General features: G+C 35.1%; 1 protein-coding gene across 1 annotated transcript in view; it reads right to left on the reverse strand.

The window, feature by feature from the left end:
- Positions 1-2,026: 2,026 nt before the first annotated feature.
- LOC138698196 (flagellar attachment zone protein 1-like) overlaps positions 2,027-21,194 on the reverse strand; it is a 53,862-nt gene continuing 34,694 nt past the window's right edge. The window contains exon 2 of the mRNA XM_069823973.1: positions 2,027-3,567. Coding sequence (XP_069680074.1) covers positions 2,617-3,567 — 951 coding nt within the window. The 3' untranslated portion in view covers positions 2,027-2,616. The remainder of the gene's footprint in view (positions 3,568-21,194) is intronic.

Consider the following 21,194-nt stretch of genomic DNA (forward strand, 5'->3'; position numbering starts at 1 on the left):
AATTGCTTTCATAAATGTAAATACCAGTATTAGGCATTCACATTACTTTAAGTTTAATTTGATCAGTATGAGAAACATTTATTATCACTAAAAAGCAACCACCATCGCAAGCCTCCGCTGTGCCCGCGGCAGCGAAACACGAGCGCAGCGGGCTTCAGAGCTGCCTGAGATGACGTGACAGGGCATCGAGTTGACGACCACTGATCTACAGGATCAAAAAATTTCCATACAACATAGGGTCAAAACTTGATAGTTTTCCCAGAAAAAAAAAATATTTCTTCTCATTTCATTCGCGTTATACAGCTTATATCGTTAGTGTAATTACGAAAACAATTATATCAGTAGATATATTTAGCAAAGAGTTAATATTACTTTTTAAATACATACTTGTACATTCTATTACGTTTTCGTGAAATTAAATAAAATTGCATGCGTAAATTTGTTAATATTCTGGCGTGAGAGACGTGGCAACGTGTTGAGCAGGCAGTACTCTGCACAGACGTACCTACATGTCAGCTGAGTTCTCCCTGTCCATAGGTCTACTGCCGAGCGGATGGCAGTTCGGTACCGGGTATTCGATAAACAGCTTACAATGTCATTCACACATTCACAGGAATAGGTTGTCTTAATCGGCGAACTTTTGTCTAATATTAGAAACTAGGAGTCTCTTACCCCGTTTCGAAAATCACACAAACAGAAATTTCTTAAAAAATGGTAGGCCTACTGCTTTATGAAAGCGGAAGTGATTAAAATGTTGCATTTAAAAAAGTTCGTGTGATTTTGTGCAGTAAACCATTACTGTTTATTTTTTAGACATACAATTAAAAAAATGGACCAATATTGCCAATATTGTTAAATAAAATGGAAATTTAGCATAAAATTCCATTAACGAGATTGAAAGTTTGTATTTTCTGCTCGTTTTATGTAAACATTAGAACAGAACATCTGTTTTGTACCGGTATGTCTGTATCCGCTTGAGCTGTACTATGTACTTATAAACTCCCTCCTCCCCGTCCAGCAAAGCCTAATATTTTAAAGTTTAATAATTAGTTAAATATTGCAATTAGAAAACATTGTGAGGACATTTTTCTTCCCTATGACACGAACAATCACCAGTTAAAATAATGGCACTTATACCCCTTACACCCTGTATATTATAAAATTAGAACCTCACATTTGCCACTGGGTGGCTAAATTATTGTATGTCCATAATATATTTTTCATTGCATTTTAATATTGCACAAATTCCGGCCAAATGTTCATGTATACAAAAATATGTTCCTGAGAGATCCTGTATTCCAGAGAATATATGTGTATCATCAAAACCTCTTTACAGTTACATATGTAGTAATTTGCCCAAACCTGATATGAGAATTTACAAACTGCATACTGAATATATATTAATTTTCAACGTATGTGGATAAGTGTTAATCTTTTCATTTTATCAACAGATATTAAATCTACATGGTATTTTGTTGTTCATGACCTAATAACTACCCGTCATAGGCTTTTTCGTATTCACTTGACGGATGATGATCTCTGTCCAAATGGTAATCGTTCTGATATGATTGTGCATAGATTAGCAGAGTGTGCTATGGTACAGACTGTAGGAGAAAAGATGAAAGAATATTACACTACTTTAAACGTAGCATATTATCCTTGGTGAAATAAGTACTTATAAATAAGAAAAGATTTCAATATTTTTCCAAGGATAAGGAATAATGCGCTTTCTTGGATTTTTGCGCATTTTATTATTTTGTCTTACATTCGCATGGCGAGAAATAACTTTGGATTTTGTAGATTACTTACGGAAAGAAAAATGGAAAATAACGTTAAATGGAAAACTAAATAAAATTTTCGGATATTTTCTCAATTTTATAGAACTATTTGTCTGAAAGTTCAGGTTTTGTTATTTCAGGTACCATGCTTTTTTTAGTCCTAAATAATTTAAATTTTAAGGTTGTTCTTTTTTGTAAAAATGTATATTTTAAATACTTATTTTTGTGTTTATAATATGATATAATTGGCATCTTTCTTTTTGTGAAAAACAAAAAAACAGTACGTCATCGAAGTTTCCTTTAGTGTTACATGTTAAGTATATTACTTCTTGAGTTGACATATGACCATACATTGAGAGCTATGTAAATTCTAGTAAGTTTAATATTATTTATTTGTTTTTTATTTATTTACATTAGAACTTAATTAAATATTATGATGTAAATATTTTATTGTAGATCCAGAAGATTATATTATATTCTTTTTTGTAACAAGGATTGAATTAAAAAAGGCAAAAAAAAAATTAAAAAAAATAAATGTAGTCTTAAGATTCTAAATTTCAGGTAATTTTATATTAAAAAAAATTGTGTGTCCAGGCCTTCTTCAGACAATTAATATTGCAGATCGTTTGTGAAATTCTCTCTCGATCTCTCCTTTTACTGCTTTGTTTCCGTCACTTACATTGTGTTTGCTACTTTATTATTTTTGGGCGTCTTATTTTCGACGCTTAGTTTTATCTGATATTTCCGCTTCTTTTCTAGAAGTCAAATTCAATTTTTCCACATATCTCAACACTTATAGTTTCAATATCAATATTTACCAGTTTTTTTTAGTGTAGAATCAAGCTGTATATGATATAATCTTTCCTCTCTGTCTAACCGAATCCTGTATTACACGAGATGAATCTATGGCTTCCGACACTGCGGACTTGTACACTTGAGCCGCCTTGCTTGCAGCTTTGGACCGAGTTATTAGTTCTGTGAATTCTCCATTCTGGACTTGAGCAATGGTCTTCATATCCATGGCGGCCTGGTCGTAAACTTTAGCTACGACTATCTCATTCAGCGCCCTCACTCTCTTCTCTCTGCCCGTATTGTGCTCGTTGGTAGAACTGCTAATGAAGTCGTCGTATAATTTGAAAGCTTCCTTGGCCTTCAGCGCCAAATCATTCGCCTTCGTTTCGTACATTCTTGCCTTGTTCAGATGTTCACTGGCTTCTCTATCGTGTGCTTCCGAATCGGCTATTTCTTTCTCAGCCTTCTTCTGGGATTCAGTTCCATGTTTCCTTTGGATGACCGCTTCTTTCTGAATCTCTTCACTTCTTCTCAGAAGATTTGCAGCCCATGAGAAGTAATGTTTTGCTTCATTTTCATAACTCTGAGCTCTTGTTTGAGCTATGTGCGATCTGGATTTTGACATAGCATAATTCATGTATTCGTTTCTAGCTCTGTTAAGAAAATCCAGTTTTATGGTGTTGAGCTCCATGGCTTTCTCTCGTGATGATCTTGATTTTGAGAAGAATTCCGAAGCCTTTGTTTCATGTTGTTGTGCTTCTGTTTGGAGATCATCTGACGACTTCCTGTGGAACTTAGCCCTGCTAAGGAAGACCTCAGCTCGTCTGGAGAACTGATCGGCATAGTATTTGAACTTCTCAGCTTTCGCTGTCAGTATTTTATACAATATCTCGTTGTATTCCGCCTTGCCTTCGTACTCTTGGGCTACTGGGCTGTTAAGTGATGTCACAGACTTCTTTTCAGCCCCCGTCACCAGCTCTGGCAATCCCCATAGTACCTAAAACATTAAAAAAATTCATAATAGTTCATTTATTTAATATGTCCTAGAGGGAAAGAAGGTTTGAGGAAATTAATAACTTGTAAGATTAGATATAATAATTTATAACGTTTTTATTATATGTAGGCTTATATTCTACGTTAATATACAAGATTTTGACTGTAAGAATGGTGCTGATAGAAGACTGAACGGTAGTTCAGAGTTTCTGTGATTCAGTAGTTCGTTAACAATTTGAGATCATACACTTTCTTGGTGTCTGTGTTCAAAAGAAGATTTCATTTGTGTATTTGTCATAATTAGACATCGGATGTTTAGGAAAATGCCTATTTTATTTGAATGTTCATATTTAAAAACTTTTAGTAAATGTGCACGAATGATGGGAAATGAAGCATTCTGATAAAGTTTGATCTAGCCCTTTTTGCCTTGTTTGCCGTTTCTTGCTTTCATATCTACATATTTTGCCCTTTTCTTTATATGACTACTCACTCAAAATACTGCATTTATTTCTGCGTTGCAGTTCTTATAGTAGCCATAGATATGGGACACCCTGATGCAATGCAGTGTTGTTGTTTCGCTTACTCCGGAATCGACCAGCACTGCTACCTGACTCCAGTACTGACCTACTCCATTAATTCCTGGCTTAGTTGCCTCATGAGTCGTGACTTATTGGTGTCACCTGTGAGGTTCAAACCTGTCTTCGTACGGTTGACTGAACAACAACAAACAACAGTTATTAGTCGAATACATGAAGCTTTGGATTTCTATGCTGATAACCCGATTTCGAATCCCGGTGAGTCCAACTATAATTTGTGGTGGACAAAGACGGTGCTTGCTGGTAGGACTTTGCGGCTCTACCGACGTCTCATTATTGTTACATTAATCATCGTCACACTGATTTTGTCCAATAAACGTGACAGAGGTTTGTGCGTTAATCTCGAAAAGTTGCTTGTTCTTTATTGTAACACAAATTATGGACGTGAAGTTTGGATGAATAAGTACAAGTGAAACAAGTCCATAGAACAGAGAAACTACTTTTCCAGTGTACTTTGTTAAATTACTTATGGTCTTATGGATGTTTACTTTATGAATTGTGGGTGATTCAATATAATTTCAGTGCCTTTTTTTTGCCCCATTTTTGTTGTTTTGGAGCCTTTTCAGGCGCCTAAAATACCATTTTTAGTGGCTTAACTTCCGATGTCTAGTCATAATATAAACATGAATGGTGAAGAAGCTTTGGTCAACTAATAGCCTACCATGGCTTACAATTGAAATGAGGAAATTAGAATTTTTAAATAACAAAATCTGGTTTAATAAGATGTCTTTAAATGAAATATCGAAACCAAAATAAATTTCATATAAGGTAATTCCGGGAGAGATGCCCCACGGGGAGAGTCGCCCTACCCTCCTTTTCTCCTTATCTAAAAACCTCCTAGGAATCGACCTTGGGACCATTTGTTTAATTCGTATACCACCCTCGAAGGCAAGCAGTGCAAGCTTTGTGACGTTTTTTTGTGTGTGAAAAGTGAATAGGAAAAGGAAATTCTGTTTTTCGTAGGCTTCGTTATAATATTTATATTTTTTCAAAATTCGTAATTGGGATAATGGCTATGTATATGTTGCTTAATCCAATATATTTGACAAGTACATGCATTGTACTCCATTCTAAAAAAAATTAAGTAATTGTCCATTACGGTTACCCTTAAATACATAAGGCGTAATGGTCATGCTAAAGGGAGAGATGCCCCACCTGTTTGAGGGAGAGACGCCCCATGTACTTAAGAGTGATATTACGGTACATAACTAATTATTATTAGTGTCCTTCCTGAATTTATTGGAATTTTAATTGAATTATTATATTAGAATATAATTATTGTATATTAGAGGCCAATAATTTTAAAGGGTGACCAAAACTTGCTAGAGGATCACATATTTTCAAGAGGTGTCCAAAGTTGAAATCCATGAACATTTTAAGGAATACCGGTATTCTAAATTTGTTGCAGCGACATTTTCAATAGGTGCCCAAAGTTGAGGGCCTTCCAAATTTTAAGGGATGTCCAAAGTTGTGTTTGAAAGATATATTTCACGACCAAACGTTAGTCAATGCAATCCCAGAGATTTATTCGATCTTACTGTAACGTTTTTGGGAATTGGGAATTAATAAAGCATCGCATTGTTATAGAATTATTTAGAGAACAATCCACCGACTGAAACCTTGTGCAGTCTTCAAGAAACATCCAATGGCTGAAATTCTTCCTAGAGTGAAACCTTGAGTTACCTCTCAGGCAGTCAGAAGGATCATCCATCTCTCTGAAGAGGTCAAGGTATGTCGAGACAAGTAGTATTTTGACCTACTGGAAACAACTCTATGTGAAGGAAATTTGTAGGAAAGCCTCATAAAATAGAGGAAAGTGGCATCCAACTAAACAAATTTACAAGGAAAGGTGGTTGAGAAAAAGGGATCCAAAGATGTTCAAGTCCTAACTTCAAGCGAAAAAGGTTGAAATGATTATGTCATAACATGTTGCAATTCCGAGGGAACATTTCTTCCACCGGCAATGTTTGAGAGGAAAAATGGAAGTTTTTTGATGGATTTCTAGCAGAAACGGGGGTTTATATGAATCCAAAATCGTCCTATGTTCCATCAGAATTATTTATGAAGCGATTGAAGGAAAATTTTACTCCAAGAAAGAATCCTGGCAAGATTCTCTTAATTTTGGATGAACATTCAGCACATTTAGATAACATAAAATGCTAGAATGGGGATAATGAATCACAATTGTTTGCCTACCAACCTATGCAACTCAGGCACTTCAGTCTCTTCATCGCTAACATTTTAAGTCTCTCAAGCATTATTTCAAGAACAGAATCACAGCAATGGATAGCTTATAAAAAGCAAGCCTGACTATCCATCTAGAAAGCTGCGTTGGTAGTAATAGAGAGGTCATTTGGATTTCGAGCCAGAGGTTTCTATCCTTTCAATCCAGATGCAGTTCCTGAGCACCTCTTCAGTATTTATGATGCATCAATCAACAACACAGCTGTAAGAATTCCTTTCTGTGCCTCTTCAGGAAATCTCAAAGAAGAGAAAACTTTATCGGCTACAAGTTCTAATGATAACGGGATAAGAAGTTGTAATTTCGGCTCAAGTGCCACAATGGCAAATTCAGCGACAGCAACTCCTTTCAAATCCCTTCATGAAATAAACTATGTGCCAGCAATATTTTTTGCTGTGAAGAAAAGTAAGCGATCGATAGAACGCGTTACAGGTGGAGATAGAAATGGAAACACCATCTTTGAAAGCCTCCTAGTTCCAAAAAGCTCAAAGTCAAATTCTTCAAAATCTAGTAGATATAGAAGACACTTTTGGAGAAAATATGAAGAGAATGTCGCCAAATGAAATAAAGTAAATAGTTCCTACTTTGTTGAGTGCCTTGAACATTTTATCAAATGAAGGAAGTGTTTGATTGGATTCAGTGCCTTTCCTGCAAGAAGTTGCATAACATGTGGGCTAAGTGCCATATGTGTGGTCGCACTGAAAAATGAGCTGAGAAAATGAACTTATTGCAAAAATAAAATAAGCAACATTATTTAGAGTGTTATTTATCAAATTAATAGTTTAATTTTGGAATTACCACAACGGGGCATCTCTCCCCTATATGTGTGTATATTACAGTGATATCGTATCTGATTAATTTTTATTTTACCACTTATTGTGTGCGAATTATCGATTGTTTCATATTTTACATAAAACGTTAATGTATTTCACTTGCTATAACACATGAATAAAATATCTGCTTTGATTTGTTTAATTTTTAAACGATAAAAACTTTAAGTGCGGCAACTCTCCCGGAATTACCTTAGAGCTACTTACGTGTTCAAACAACTGTTGTATATAATAATTTTATCATTTTAATGACCGATTAAAAAAAATTCTGTTCTACGGCCTGTGTTGAAGTATCATATCTGAATGTCTGTAAAGTTGTTACAGATATCATTTTCAGGATTGTATGCTCTAGACGTGAGATGTTGCCTAACTTCTTGGATCTATTGTGACTAACAAAGAATACATTACCATGCATATAAAGTTGCCTCGTTTAATTATTAGGCAGCGGCATTCCTTTTAAGATTTGTAGGTCTTTATAGCATGCACCGATAATAAAATGAAAATGCGACGTTGTCACGTCTTGTTTGTTGCTGCTATATATTAATATAACATGGATGTGGGCTAGGCTTAATTGCTCAAAGCATGAGTTAATTTGAAGATTATTTATATTATTTAGATTATTTATTTTAAATTAATTATTTAAAGAACTGTAATATAATTAATTTTCACTGTGAACTAGAACAAGACACACTGCTAAAATTTGCAACTCTGGTTTATACACTCCGCGTGGAGTTATTGGAGCGGCCTTCAAAAGACTTGACGACGACAATGGACAGCGCGACATAATTAAAATTATTGAAACTACAAAGCTTCCGTCCTCTTTGACACCGCTAGCCTACTAATTGAACGTGGCTACTTTAGTAATCAGAGATTTAATAATTCCCATTGTTGTCTTACGTCTGTGCTAGTAACAGTAAAAGAAACACACATATGTTAATTGTTGCGAAAACGTAACACTAGGCAAATATGGGTTATATAGGAGACAGTTTATTAATTTTGTCTAAATGCACCACTGTAAAGGGGCAGTTTCTATTATGAAACATAATCAGACTTTCTATTAAAAAAAATAGGCTATAATATTCCAGCTGTAACTTCTATCGTAAATAAAGTTTCATAAAATTCTGATAGATAGGAGAGAAGTTATTAATTTTGTTTAAATGCACCTGTTATAAACGGGTAATTCTTCTTGTGTAAACATAATCATAGTTTGTACACAAAACATGTGTTACCTGTAAGGCATGTACAAAGTTTCATAACAATCTGTTGGACTGCAGAGAAGTTATTAATTTTGTCCAGCTAGTGATTTGCGTTCTGATTCAATGTGCGTTTGTTAAGCTTAGATAAAAATGTGTTAAATGTATTTTTAACCTGATATGAATTATTTTGCAGGCTTAAACACTCACAAGTGATTAAAAACTTCCTTATTCCATGATTCTTTTCTGCTGTTTAAGCCAAATATGGAACAGTTACCGTATGCCCCACCACTGAAAGAAAATTAATTACTGATAAATGCGCAAGAACGCGCAAACTTTAAAACAGGGATTCAACACTCTAAATGATGCTGTAGTAAATGGTAAAGGAATTGTTATAACCAGGGAACGGATTTATATGGACTAAAAATATATGAAATATGTAAATATATATGTAGTTATTTTTACCAAAATATGGAATTAAATATGGATTTTTACCAAAATATGGAATTAAATATGGACTTAAATTATAAAAAAATGACTATGTACGTTAAATATTGGTACATTTTAATCAAACTAAACAAAAAATATAATGGACGTACCTTATCTTCCAATGTAGTTTCAACAAAACACAATTTTTATTGTCTGTTACCATAACAATAGGTTACAAACATTTCTTTCAAGTGCTGAAAAGTGAATCTTCTTCTATTGTCTCTGAGGATAGATTTATACTGACTAAAAGAGCGTTCGACGTCACAAGAAGTAACTGGTACATAATTCAATTTCACAATGTCTGCTGGGGATAAGTCCAAGTTAATCTTCACTGTTGATTCACCACTCATCACAGCAACAACCTTTTGTAGTTCTTCATATCCAGGGTTTTTTGAAAGTACAGTGTCCACCTTAGCTCTTACTGCATCTGCAACTTTACCTCTACCACGATTCAGTTGTTCCACAGTACTATTTATAATTTCAAAACTTTCAGATAGTGAAAGGTGCCTATTTTGGAGACTTTTGAGCGTTTTTATGATGCATGAAAATGTATGCTGAATGTGAGCTAAGTCATTCTTCACACTTATGTCACAGGTAACTGTTTTCGCAGTATCAATTGAGACTGCATCTTCAGAGTCCAATGCAAGGAGAACATTGTTAATAGAGTCTATATGTTCGGCATAATATTCAACTGCTTCTAGCCATGTACCCCATCTAGTTAAAATTGGCTTTGGTGGCAATGGAATTTCAGGGTACATTTCTTTCAACACGTTAACTCTACTGGGAGCTTTGAGAAATACTTTTTTCACTGATGAAATCAACAAATCTACTTTAGGGAAATTGTCTCTGACCACTTCTGCCACACGATGAAATGCATGCGCCACACAAGTAAAATGAGTCAATTTAGGATATACAACAGATAATGCTTGTCCAGCTTTGACCATATAAGGGGCAGCATCGCTAATAAAGAATAACACATTATCGTACATAATACCCTTTGGCCACAGGATACCCATAGCTTCGTTGAACAGTTTAACTATAGTTTTGTTATTGCACTTTTCTAGAACATCACAATGTAAAAGAATTCGTTCAGAATATTGTTCACTTAACAAACCGATAACTACATTACCAACAAGTCTACCTTCTTTGTCGGGAGTCTCATCAATGGAAACCCAAATTGAACTATCTTTAATTTCATCTCTTATCTTCTGTATTGTCTCATCGTAGATGGATGGAGCATACGTCTTCCTAAGTGTTGACTCATCCGGGATTGTATGTTGAGTATATTTTTCAAGGAATTCCCTGAAGACCTTATTCTTTAGTTTGTAGAGAGGAATATCAGCAGAGATGAGAGAACGGCACAGGTCGATGTTAAACTCAGATCTTACATTCGATGTTGTTGGTTGTGTTAAAAACAATTGTCTCTGCTTGGAATTTAGTTGTTTGTTGGCCTGATGTTTACTAGTTGTAATGTGTTGTTGCACCAGGAACTTTTGTGTAGATGATACTGCACACTGACACAAATTACAAAATAATATTTTATTGTCAGTTGATAAACCATCTTCTTTAAATTCTGAAATGTAACTTGTTAGTTTTGATTTTAAATTGACTGAATGACGTACTTTTGGCATATTTACCGTCTTTATAGTATGATTTACAAAACTGAACCTATGTGTACTCTGACTGGCATTTAACTGTTGAGCTGCACAACTGAAGTCTGTTAAAAATTTTAAATTAAATTAATACAGTTTTGTAACTTACTTTCCCATTGTTGATAGGACTGCTAATTTTCAAATAACTCTGATGTTAAAGGGATTACTGAACATGTGTTTAAATCTCTATTGTTGAAATGTATTTTTAAAAGTTAATGGAATTTTGTTTTGTTTTATTGTTAAACCTAATATAATATGGACTGTTTTATATGAAATATGGAAAATATATGGAAATTAACGAAAATATGTACTAAACTCTAAAATATGGAAAAATATGGAAAATAAAAGTAGGATTTTTCAACCCTACACATTGTGAAACATAAAGATAATGCAAAATATAAATTATATTAGCTTTATAAGTAAATATGTATTTACATATAAATCCTTTCCCTGGTTATAACCGTACGTGACCGGATATACTAAAACTGACATTATATTTGGAGAACTTTAAAATTATATATATATATATATATATATATATATATATACATACATACATACATATATATATATATACATATATCATATATTTCAATTGTAATGTTTAAATCCTTCTGTAAGAAGAATAATACTTTACAAACTTGTAATTGAAGTTACATTAGTAAGATCGTACCTATCTGAACAGATTCCATGTCTCACAACACAACAAATCACTAACAATTGGCTCTTTTTCACCCACATAGCAAGCCTCTCTGTCTACGGCTGAACCGGAGCTAGAAGTATTTATAAGAACTCATTGTTCATAACCTTCTAAATATAGCCTGCCGCTGATAAAACACTAAAAGCTGTTTATCACAACGTTCTTCAAATGTTAAAGAACATGAATTCATATTCATTTATGCCTAATTAAACAAATCGAAATTTGATTTTTGTCCACCTAGATTGGGAAAATTGCACACTGTGCGGTGTACAAAATGCGACATTCTTCAGGTTTTGCTAAATTATTCATAATTTACATGTTATGAGTATTAATGTTCTAAAATGATATTCTCTAATTATGCCTGAATTTTACCGTGCCACAAACATAATTTCACATTTTAATAGAGCAAGTAAGTATTCTCCTGGTTTTTTTTTTCTTTACAATTTTAAATCTTGAAAAAAAAAAAAAACTATAAAGTGTATGTTCGGTAATGCAAACATAGCTGCTAAGTTGGCAGGAAATGAACAAAGAAATTCTATTTGAAATAAATTTAAACCTGGCAAATAATTGCATTGAGTCTTCAGATGTGTCAACCTGTAAATCCGCTTATTTCACCTGAAATTGTGGATTTGTTCTCATTATGTCCATGGTGGGGTGATTTACAAATAGCTTAAAATCGTGTCTTATTTCTAAAGTCGCGAAACCTATATTCTTAAAACTCTCTACTTAGACTTATCTATTTGAATGGCACACTTACAAGGAGAGGACACGCTCTATATATCACCGAATTAAATCAGATTTTGTGACATGAAAGTACAAGACACACTGTTTACAGTCATACCTGGTATGGGTGGATAATGACTCGTTTTGGAAATATTGGCTATTGTTTATGACATACTTCCGTTAGGTGCCTAATAGGGAAGCATTAGACTGTGTAAGGGCGTAGCTCATGTGGTTCTATGCTGAATTATCATCCAGGCAACCCGAGTTCGAATCCTAATGCCTTCTCATTTTTTAAAGCTTGATATTATTATTATTATTATTATTATTATTATTATTATTATTATTATTATTATTATTATTATTATTATTATTATTATTATTATTATTATTATTTTAATTCACTTTCAGTTGTCAGTTCCTATATTCAAAGCCATATTGAAATATGCGTGGCAGGGGCGGACGCAGGATTTTTTTTCGGGGAGGGATTTGAGGAGATAGTAAAAATGGAGTAAAGAAAAATAAGTTTATATACTCATAATTTATTTCCGAGTCACAAACATTTACAATTTGGTCCTACCCCAACCCAGGTCGATGACATTTAAGTGTGTTTAAATGCGACAGGCCTCATATCAGTCGATTTACTGGCATGTAAAAGAAGTCCTGAGGAAAAAAGTTCCGGCACACCGGCGACACTGATATAACCTCGGCAATTGCAAGCGTTGTTGAATAAACCATAATTTTTTTATTTTAACATTTGCAATGACTGCAATACAAAAACAATGACGGAATGACATTTACAGAAGAAGGCGACGAGGCCTCTTAGACATTTCATCAGTACTTCATGAGCTTTTACTGCTACATTTTTATGTATATACATCAAGGCCAGTCCATTTAGGCTGTAGTTACAGGCAACGTGCAGAAAAGTTTCAGCGCCTTGTGAGTGCAGGGAAAAATAATTTCATTGCACCTGTTCAAAGATGTTATAAAGACAGTAGGTATTAGGTGAAGATTTTTCTGATCAAGGAAATTTCTTCTCCACATCTTCATTTCATTGAAGAAAGACTCTGGTGATGCATCAACATCATTGGGCCCCTGATTTACTACAGCCTGAATAGCAGTTTCTAAATCTTCATCTGATGCTCGCACTATGTTTTTAGGCAGCAAAGTTTGTATGGACTTTAGGATTCCCTTATGATTTAAAAACCTGTCCTTGAGCTGACTAATGAAATAGTCTAAGAAGAGAAGGAAAATTACAAGCCTAAAATACTCTTCATGACTCTCTGTCTTGAAGTAAGAACTCTGTGTTTGTCTTCCTGCAGTTCTTGGAATTTAACATTTTAGCAAAGAGAATTTACGTGGAAAACTCTCTAATTCATATGTACATTCACAAATTAAAATTAATATTATTTTTGTTTCTTATTTCGTATTTTTCTCAAAATTTCGGGAGGGGATATATCCCCTTAATCCCCCCCCCCCTGCATCCGCCCCTGATGCGTGGTATGCTTCAAAATTGATAAACGGACGAGAAGTGTTTGTGAATGCGAAGGATATCTGTTTCGCAGCAGAAGTGCGGAAAAATGTGTGTGACTGTGGACAACCTTCTTTCATTTGCTGTGCATGGTGCAGGAAATATGTATGTTTTGTGTGTTTTTATAACATCATAATGAATCGGGTACAAAATGAAATGGAATAGCTGCTACAGAAATAGAACAGACGCCAGTGACACATCTTACCTTCCTACGTGAGCAGTATTTCACTGCCTATCCTTTACAATACAATGTTAGTTAATTAGTAATTTGTTTAAAACATGATGAAGCATTCAATACATTGAGAAATATGATATAGATATGTAAATAGATAACTGTGATCACAATATTAATCATTATTAAAAGAAAAAAAAATGTAGAACCAGTTTAGATTCGAACTCAGGTTGCCTGGATAACAACTTAGCATCCAACCATATGGGCTACGGTGTTACACAGGCTAATGCTTTCCTATTGAGCACCTAACGGAAGTATGTCACAAACAATAGCCAATATTTTCAAAACGAGGGGTCATTGGCCACCCATATCAGGTATGACTTTAAATAGTACGTCTTGTACTTTCATCTCACACAATCTTATTCCATTCGATGATATACAGAGCATGTCCTCTCCTTGTTAGACAAAGAAGTTTATGAAGTGCCATATAGTTTCGACATTACAAAATTGTAGAAATGTCTTTCCATTAAATTTGATTTCCACGCATCTATCACTAGTATCACGGGTCTCACGAAGTCATGCATATTTTATATTCTGATTATGTCATTGAATATGACAATTCAGACTGCAGTGTTTAAGTGTTCGCATTATATCAGGAATGCTAAATAACAAAACCAGTCTACTCTCTCCAGCTCAGGAATTTCGGTATCTTAAGCAAAATTCATATCTATTTTACTTTTAGATACTTAACAAATTATCGAAATTAGACACTACTGTGATCTATAACTGAATACTATAACTGTAGACGGTCTACACTAAATGAATTTGGAAAATTTTGTTTACGAGTTTAGTTGCTCAAATATAATAATTTTTATGTGATTATTAGGCCTACATTTTTACTACGTCATACTACTTTTGACAAATAAACCGGTATAAAAGGACGTATTTGAACCAATCATGGCTATTTATCGCTACAGTTTTATCTCTTCCCTATCATTTGTTCGTTTTTATCGCTTCACAAACTTTTTTTTTTTTATAATTCTGTAGCATTTGCTTTCTTGATTGCCAACATTTCAAAACTGAAAATTTTTTACGGTACTATAAAACATTTTTTGCGATCGTCATTTGGTTCTTGCATAGATATTCAAGTGAAAATGTCGGCTCCGTTGAAACGTTTTCGTGAAGCTAACATTATTTTTATTTATTTTTTTTATTTTAGTAGGTTATTTTACGGCGCTTTATCAACAGCTTAGGTTATTTAGCGTCTGAATGAGATGAAGGTGATAATGCCGGTGAAATGAGTCCGGGGTCCAGCACCGAAAGTTACCCAGCATTTGCTCATCTTGGGTTGAGGGAAAACCCTGGAAAAAACCTCAACCAGATAACTTGCCCCGACCGGGAATCGAACCCGGGCCACCTGGTTTCGCGGCCAGACGCGCTGTCCGTTACTTCACAGGTGTGGACGCTAACATTATTGAAATACAATTTTAATAAGTCAATTAATATCTATTTTATTGTATCTGAGTATTTCATTTCTTTTAATCTTTATATACTTTCTTCTGATATCACCTCCCTACAATTTATTTCTTTGTTTGCCAACATTTCAAACTGCACATTCTTTACGGTACTATAAAACATGCTTTGCAATCGTCATTTGTTTACTGTATAGATAGTTAACTGAAAATGGGGCTCCGTTGACACGTATTGGTGAAGTTAAATTTAGTGAAATAGAATTTTAGTAAGTCAATTAATATTTTATTGTATTAAAGTAATTTATTTCTTCTAATCTTTATGTACTTTTTTCTATTCGTGTAATAGTCAATTAAATCCCACTTGAGTTTTGACTTTCTCTAGATAAATCAACACCTCTAGTGAGAATACTGTTGATAAAAACTAAGTGTAATATGGCCCCAGAGTTGCATACAGCATATCACTCCTTGAGAAAGTATGCTTTTGAGGTTTTTTCCTTAAATTTTCATCTCTGTTGATCGAGTTCGAATCTGAACTGCTTACAGCAATAAAATTACTTATTTTAAATCTCATTAATTGATTAGTTATTAAATTACTGTTTAATATATTAATAATGTTATTCATCCTTCGAAGAGGTGGAAAAATTCAAATATCTTGGAGCAACAGTAACAAATATAAATGACACTCGGGAGAAAATTAAACGCAGACTAGGTTCTGACTGACTGACTGAGAGAGAATAAGGTTCTTAGAAAAATATTTGGGGCTAAGAGGGATGAAGTTACAGGAGAACGGAGAAAGTTACACAACGCAGAGCTGCACGCATTGTATACTTCACCTGACATAATTAGGAACATAAAATCCAGACGTTTGAGATGGGCAGGGCATGGAGCACGTATGGGCGAATCCAGAAGTGCATATAGAGTGTTAGTTGGGAGGCCGGAGGGAAAAAGACCTTTGGGGAGGCCGAGACGTAGATGGGAAGATAATATTAAAATGGATTTGAGGGAGGTGGGATATGATGGTAGAGACTGGATTAATCTTGCTCAGGATATGGACCAATGGTGGGCTTATGTGAGGGCGGCAATGAACCTCCGGGTTCCTTAAAAGCCAATAAGTAAGTAAGTATTCATTCTCTCGAAGTTTTAATATGAATGTATCCCGTAATTTAGAATATAATTACAAATTTCATTGCTAAGTTCATCTTCTGACAAGCAAACCTTCTGATAGGGGCTGATAAAAAAGTTATTTTTTTTTCTTCCACCATATTAATAACGTCAAAAGAAGTGCTTATACAAATTTGGGCACCCGACCGCAATTATGAAGCCGTCCAAAAAGTGATCTTCCCTTGGGCCGTTTATATAAAAAAAGTAGCCTACAATTGCATGAAAATATTTATTGGAACAGATACAGCAATTGTTGCGCTATTTGTCAACATATCTACCACTGGAACTGAGATATTTATCATACCATGGGATTAATTAATTTTTGTGTCGTAGAAGTCAGCCGCCTGAGATCGGAAGCAGCATTTGACTGCGTCTGCACCTCTCTCTGTCTATCCCAAGATGAAAAATTTCTCAATTCCGGTGGACAATATGTTGAAAAATAGCTCAACAATTGCTGTGTCTGTGCCAATAAATTTGTCAAGTGAAATTGTGTTTTTTTTCTGTTAACGGCCCCTGGCGAACTTATTTTTAAGGCCCTCGTAATTGCGGTCGAGAGGCCAAAATTTGTATAAGCACTTCTTTTGACATTATTGACATGGTGGAAGAAAAAATTTAACTTTTTTATCTGCCCCATCAGAACGTTTGCTTGTAAGTCTTAATTTTATCACCCATGTAATCATGATAATTCTTATATTCCTTCGTTTAGGCCTAATAAATCGCTGATTTATTATTCATTCGCTAATAAAGCAGTTTATACCGACATAAATTAACTCATTAATTACTACATTTAACCGCTATAAGAAAATTGAAAATTCTGTGACGCAGAAGTTGGCAAACGGTGTGTAGATTACGATGTATACTTGCACGTTTATGGATACAGTGTCTTTAATTAACTTGCGTGTAATACTCCTCTTGCTACTTCAAACGCGCGACCAATATATTGAATAATCTTCAAGTTGAGTAAGAATTCGTTTTACCGTGAAATTAAAATTCTCCTCGTGTGTCACAGAGCTTGGCAACGTAGGCAGCACGTATGAAAATTTTAAGCTGGTATGAAGTAAATAAGAAGCAATAATATGGATATAGCCCTGTGCCAGTAATGTAAACAACGAATTACTTGGTATCAATATACGAATAGGATTTATTATTATTATTATTATTATTATTATTATTATTATTATTATTATTATTATTATTATTCGTCGTATTCGCTCAGTGGCTAACGTATGCGCTTCCCATCTAATCGGTTCGTGCTTTTGTTCGTCGGCGAGACCGTTCCAAGGAATTTATCTCCCATCCAAGGAACTAGATGTTACGTGTCCCTCGTCACGTACTGGTTTGTGTTGTCTCAGCTATGTCTGTGCCGTACAGATAACATGACCAGGAAGGCTGTCAAGTGTTGGTGCACAGATGTAATTATATCCTTACCTACATGGCACTAAACTATGTCTTAAATAACCAACTATATACAGGCTCTTTCCGAGGTGGTGTTACAAACTTTCAGGGATGATGGCGAAAAGCACATGTATCAATTTGAGATAAGGAACCATGGTCCGAAAATAACTGAGTCGAAATTATAAGCAAAACTAGTTGTGTTGAAATAGAAATGTAATTTGGCACCACGTGCCCTCCTTCCCTTAACCTTTGGAACAGTCGTGGAAAGATGGTATGGGCCGGATGTCTCCTACGTGGGTACTTGTCCCAATACAATCTGTGAGCTTGTATACTGTTCCCATTGACTCATACGTATTCGAAAATCAGGTCTGCTTATTCCGCTCTCGTATACTCCTCCATTTCACTAGGACTGATCGACTGGACACTGCAACTTGTACACATACATTGCTGTCTACAGACGTGCATATCAGGACCGACCATGTCCGTTACACATTACGCTATCAGCATTGATTTAGTGTAGTTTCCTGTCCCCATCCCTCAGACAGCTCACTGAATGGAATACTGTAAGTAGACAACGTAAACAACGTCAGATGAATAGAGTATGTGTAAGATGTACAGATAAATACACATAAATAAGGTGTACAGAGGAATAAAATTATTTCATTACCACAGAACTATTTTTTCTTGTAATTTTCGACGTGGTCATTTCCGGACCAGGGTTCCTTATCTCAAATTGATACATGTGCCCTTCGCCATCATCCCTGAAAGTTTGTAACACCGTCTCGGAAACACTCAGTATATACAGGGTGTAAGGGGTATAAGTGCCGTCCTTTTCACAGTCATCGAGGACGGTCTACAGCAGTGGTCGTCAGCACTCGCTGAAATGTGCAATGGGTACGCGGTGCCGTCCCGTGTGCACTGTCGTGCAAACAGGGAGAGATAGAGAGCATACCCGCTAGCAGCTACGAGAGCACTATAGTGCACTGCGTTTTCCGCGGGTAAGAGAGGCTAGCCCCAGCGTGCTCTGTGCTGACGACCCCTGGTCAACAGAATCAAAAAATGTCCCTACAACATAGGGTCAAAACTTTATAGATTTCCCAGAAAAAATATTTCTTCTCTTATTTTATTCGCGTTATACTGCTTCTATCGTTAGCAAAATTACGAAAACAATTACATCAGTAGATATATCTAACAAAGAGTTAATATTAGTTTTAAAAATATGTGTGTTCTATTAAGTTTTCGTTAAGTTAAATGAAAAGACATGCTTAAATTTGTTAATATTCTGGCGTGACAGACGTGGCAACGTGTTGAGAGGCAGTACTCTGCACAGACGTAAGTACGAGTCAGCTGATTTCAAGCTGCCAAGCGGATGACAGTTCAGTAAAAATCCGTGGCGCTACAGCCCTGAAGGGCCAAGTCCGACCAGCCGGCTGCTGGCTTCACGTTCACATGCCGAAGCAGAGGTGGAGGTATCGTGTGGTTAGCACGATGATCCCCCAGCCGTTATAGCTGGTTTGCTGAAATGGATTTTCGCTACCTATCGTAGCTCCCCAAGTGCATCACGATGCTGGGTGGGCACCGGTCCCATACGCTGGCCGAAATTTCATGAGAAAATTTCTTCCCCCATGAGGACTCGAACGAGCGCGCATTCCGTAACGCCTTAGACCGCGACGCCACGGCGCGGGACTGACAATTCAGTACTGGGATTCAATAAACAACTTAAAATGTCATTCACAGTTTAGGAATATTGTATGTTATTAATTTATGGAGAAAGTCGTCGTAATTCAAGTGAGACTAGAAGGATGTACCGTCAACCTTTTCCTTAAAAGGAGGTTATCTAATCGGCGAACTTTTATAGCAGTTTCTCAACGATTTTAGAAACTAGGAGTCTCTTACTCCGTTTCGAAAATCACACAACCAGAAATTTGTTTAAAAATGATACTGCTTTACGGAAGCGGGAGAGATTAAAAATTTGTACATACATCTTGATTACAGAACAACAAAACAAAAGGCGCCAAGACCAGCAAAAACCAGTTCTGAAGAAGGCCATAACAGACCGAAACATGTTAACCAGGTACAATAGAATTTAACACGAGAAATACATATAGTACATATTCCGAAATTAAAATTTGCATTAGAAAAAATGATTTTGTGTAGAAAATCATTGTTTATTTTTAGACATACAATAAAAAATGCAGCAATATTGTTGCATAAAATGTAAATTTAACATAATGTTCTATTAATGAGATTGAAAGTTTGTATTTGCTGCTCGTTTTATGTAAACAACTGTATTATTATGGTCCGCTCCTGCATTAGAACAGAGCATCTGAACCGGTATGTCTGCACCCGTTTGAGCTGTACTGTGTACTTATAAATCCACCCCTCCCTATCCAGCAACGTTGCAAAACGTTACATACATACATACATACATACATACATACATACATACATACATACATACATACATACATACATACATACATACACACACACACACACATACATACATACATACATACATACATACATACATACATACATACATACATACATACATACATACATACATACATACATACATACAGAGTGTAACTGAAATATATGTCAAAACTTTAAGGGAGTATTTCTCTCATAGAGTGGATGAATAAATGTTATATAGAAATTTGGTCCGGAAACGCTTTATTTCCTTGCTACAGCCCTTTTTATATAACATTACTTACATTGATGGCGTATGCACATTATGAAATCAAAATAGCATACCACGTAGAAATATCGATGTTTGTGCCGGCATTGTTGGTGACGTTCTGGTGCAGGGCTGGGCACATTACGTGATTCTGAGAAATGAGCGCTGTGTGCTTTAAAGAGCTGTTCTTCCGACCACTGTGACGTATGCATACTGTACGTCATTCAGTGTCGGTGTAGTGGTGACTCTGCAATATGATGGCGAATTTTGAAGACGGAGCTTCCGCTCATACACTAAAGCTGCCCGCTTGTAATGTATCATGGGAGGAAGAGAGAGAGAGCAGTGGATTAGCAAAGTGTTTAATTTGTCATAAAACACTCCAACTAATTAAGAAGTTCAATATCCAGAAAACAACCACGTAGTTATTTTGGTTATTGAGCTTGAAATGGTTTTGTTCAATAGAATTTATTTATTTATTTAATTGACAGAAGTACGATTTTGTTACAATAGTTTATTCATGTAAAAGAAAAGTGTAAAAGAGTGTTTATTATTAATTTCCTTCCTTTCAGTCCTTTGTTACATATGTTTATATTATTAATACCGTAACATTATGTCTGATTGTAATCCTTTATGTTTATATTATTAATAGCCTATCGTTATGTACTGTGCGTATGGGTTATGTAAATAAGCCTAATGATTTGTGTGTGTGCATAGAGCGAAGTTCATTTCATTAAATTAATAAATGTTATAAAGTCTGTACTGTACAATGGATTGATGCAATATCCTTATAAACTA

Source organism: Periplaneta americana, chromosome 4 (genome assembly GCF_040183065.1).
Source record: "Periplaneta americana isolate PAMFEO1 chromosome 4, P.americana_PAMFEO1_priV1, whole genome shotgun sequence".
Taxonomy (NCBI): Eukaryota; Metazoa; Arthropoda; class Insecta; order Blattodea; family Blattidae; genus Periplaneta; species Periplaneta americana.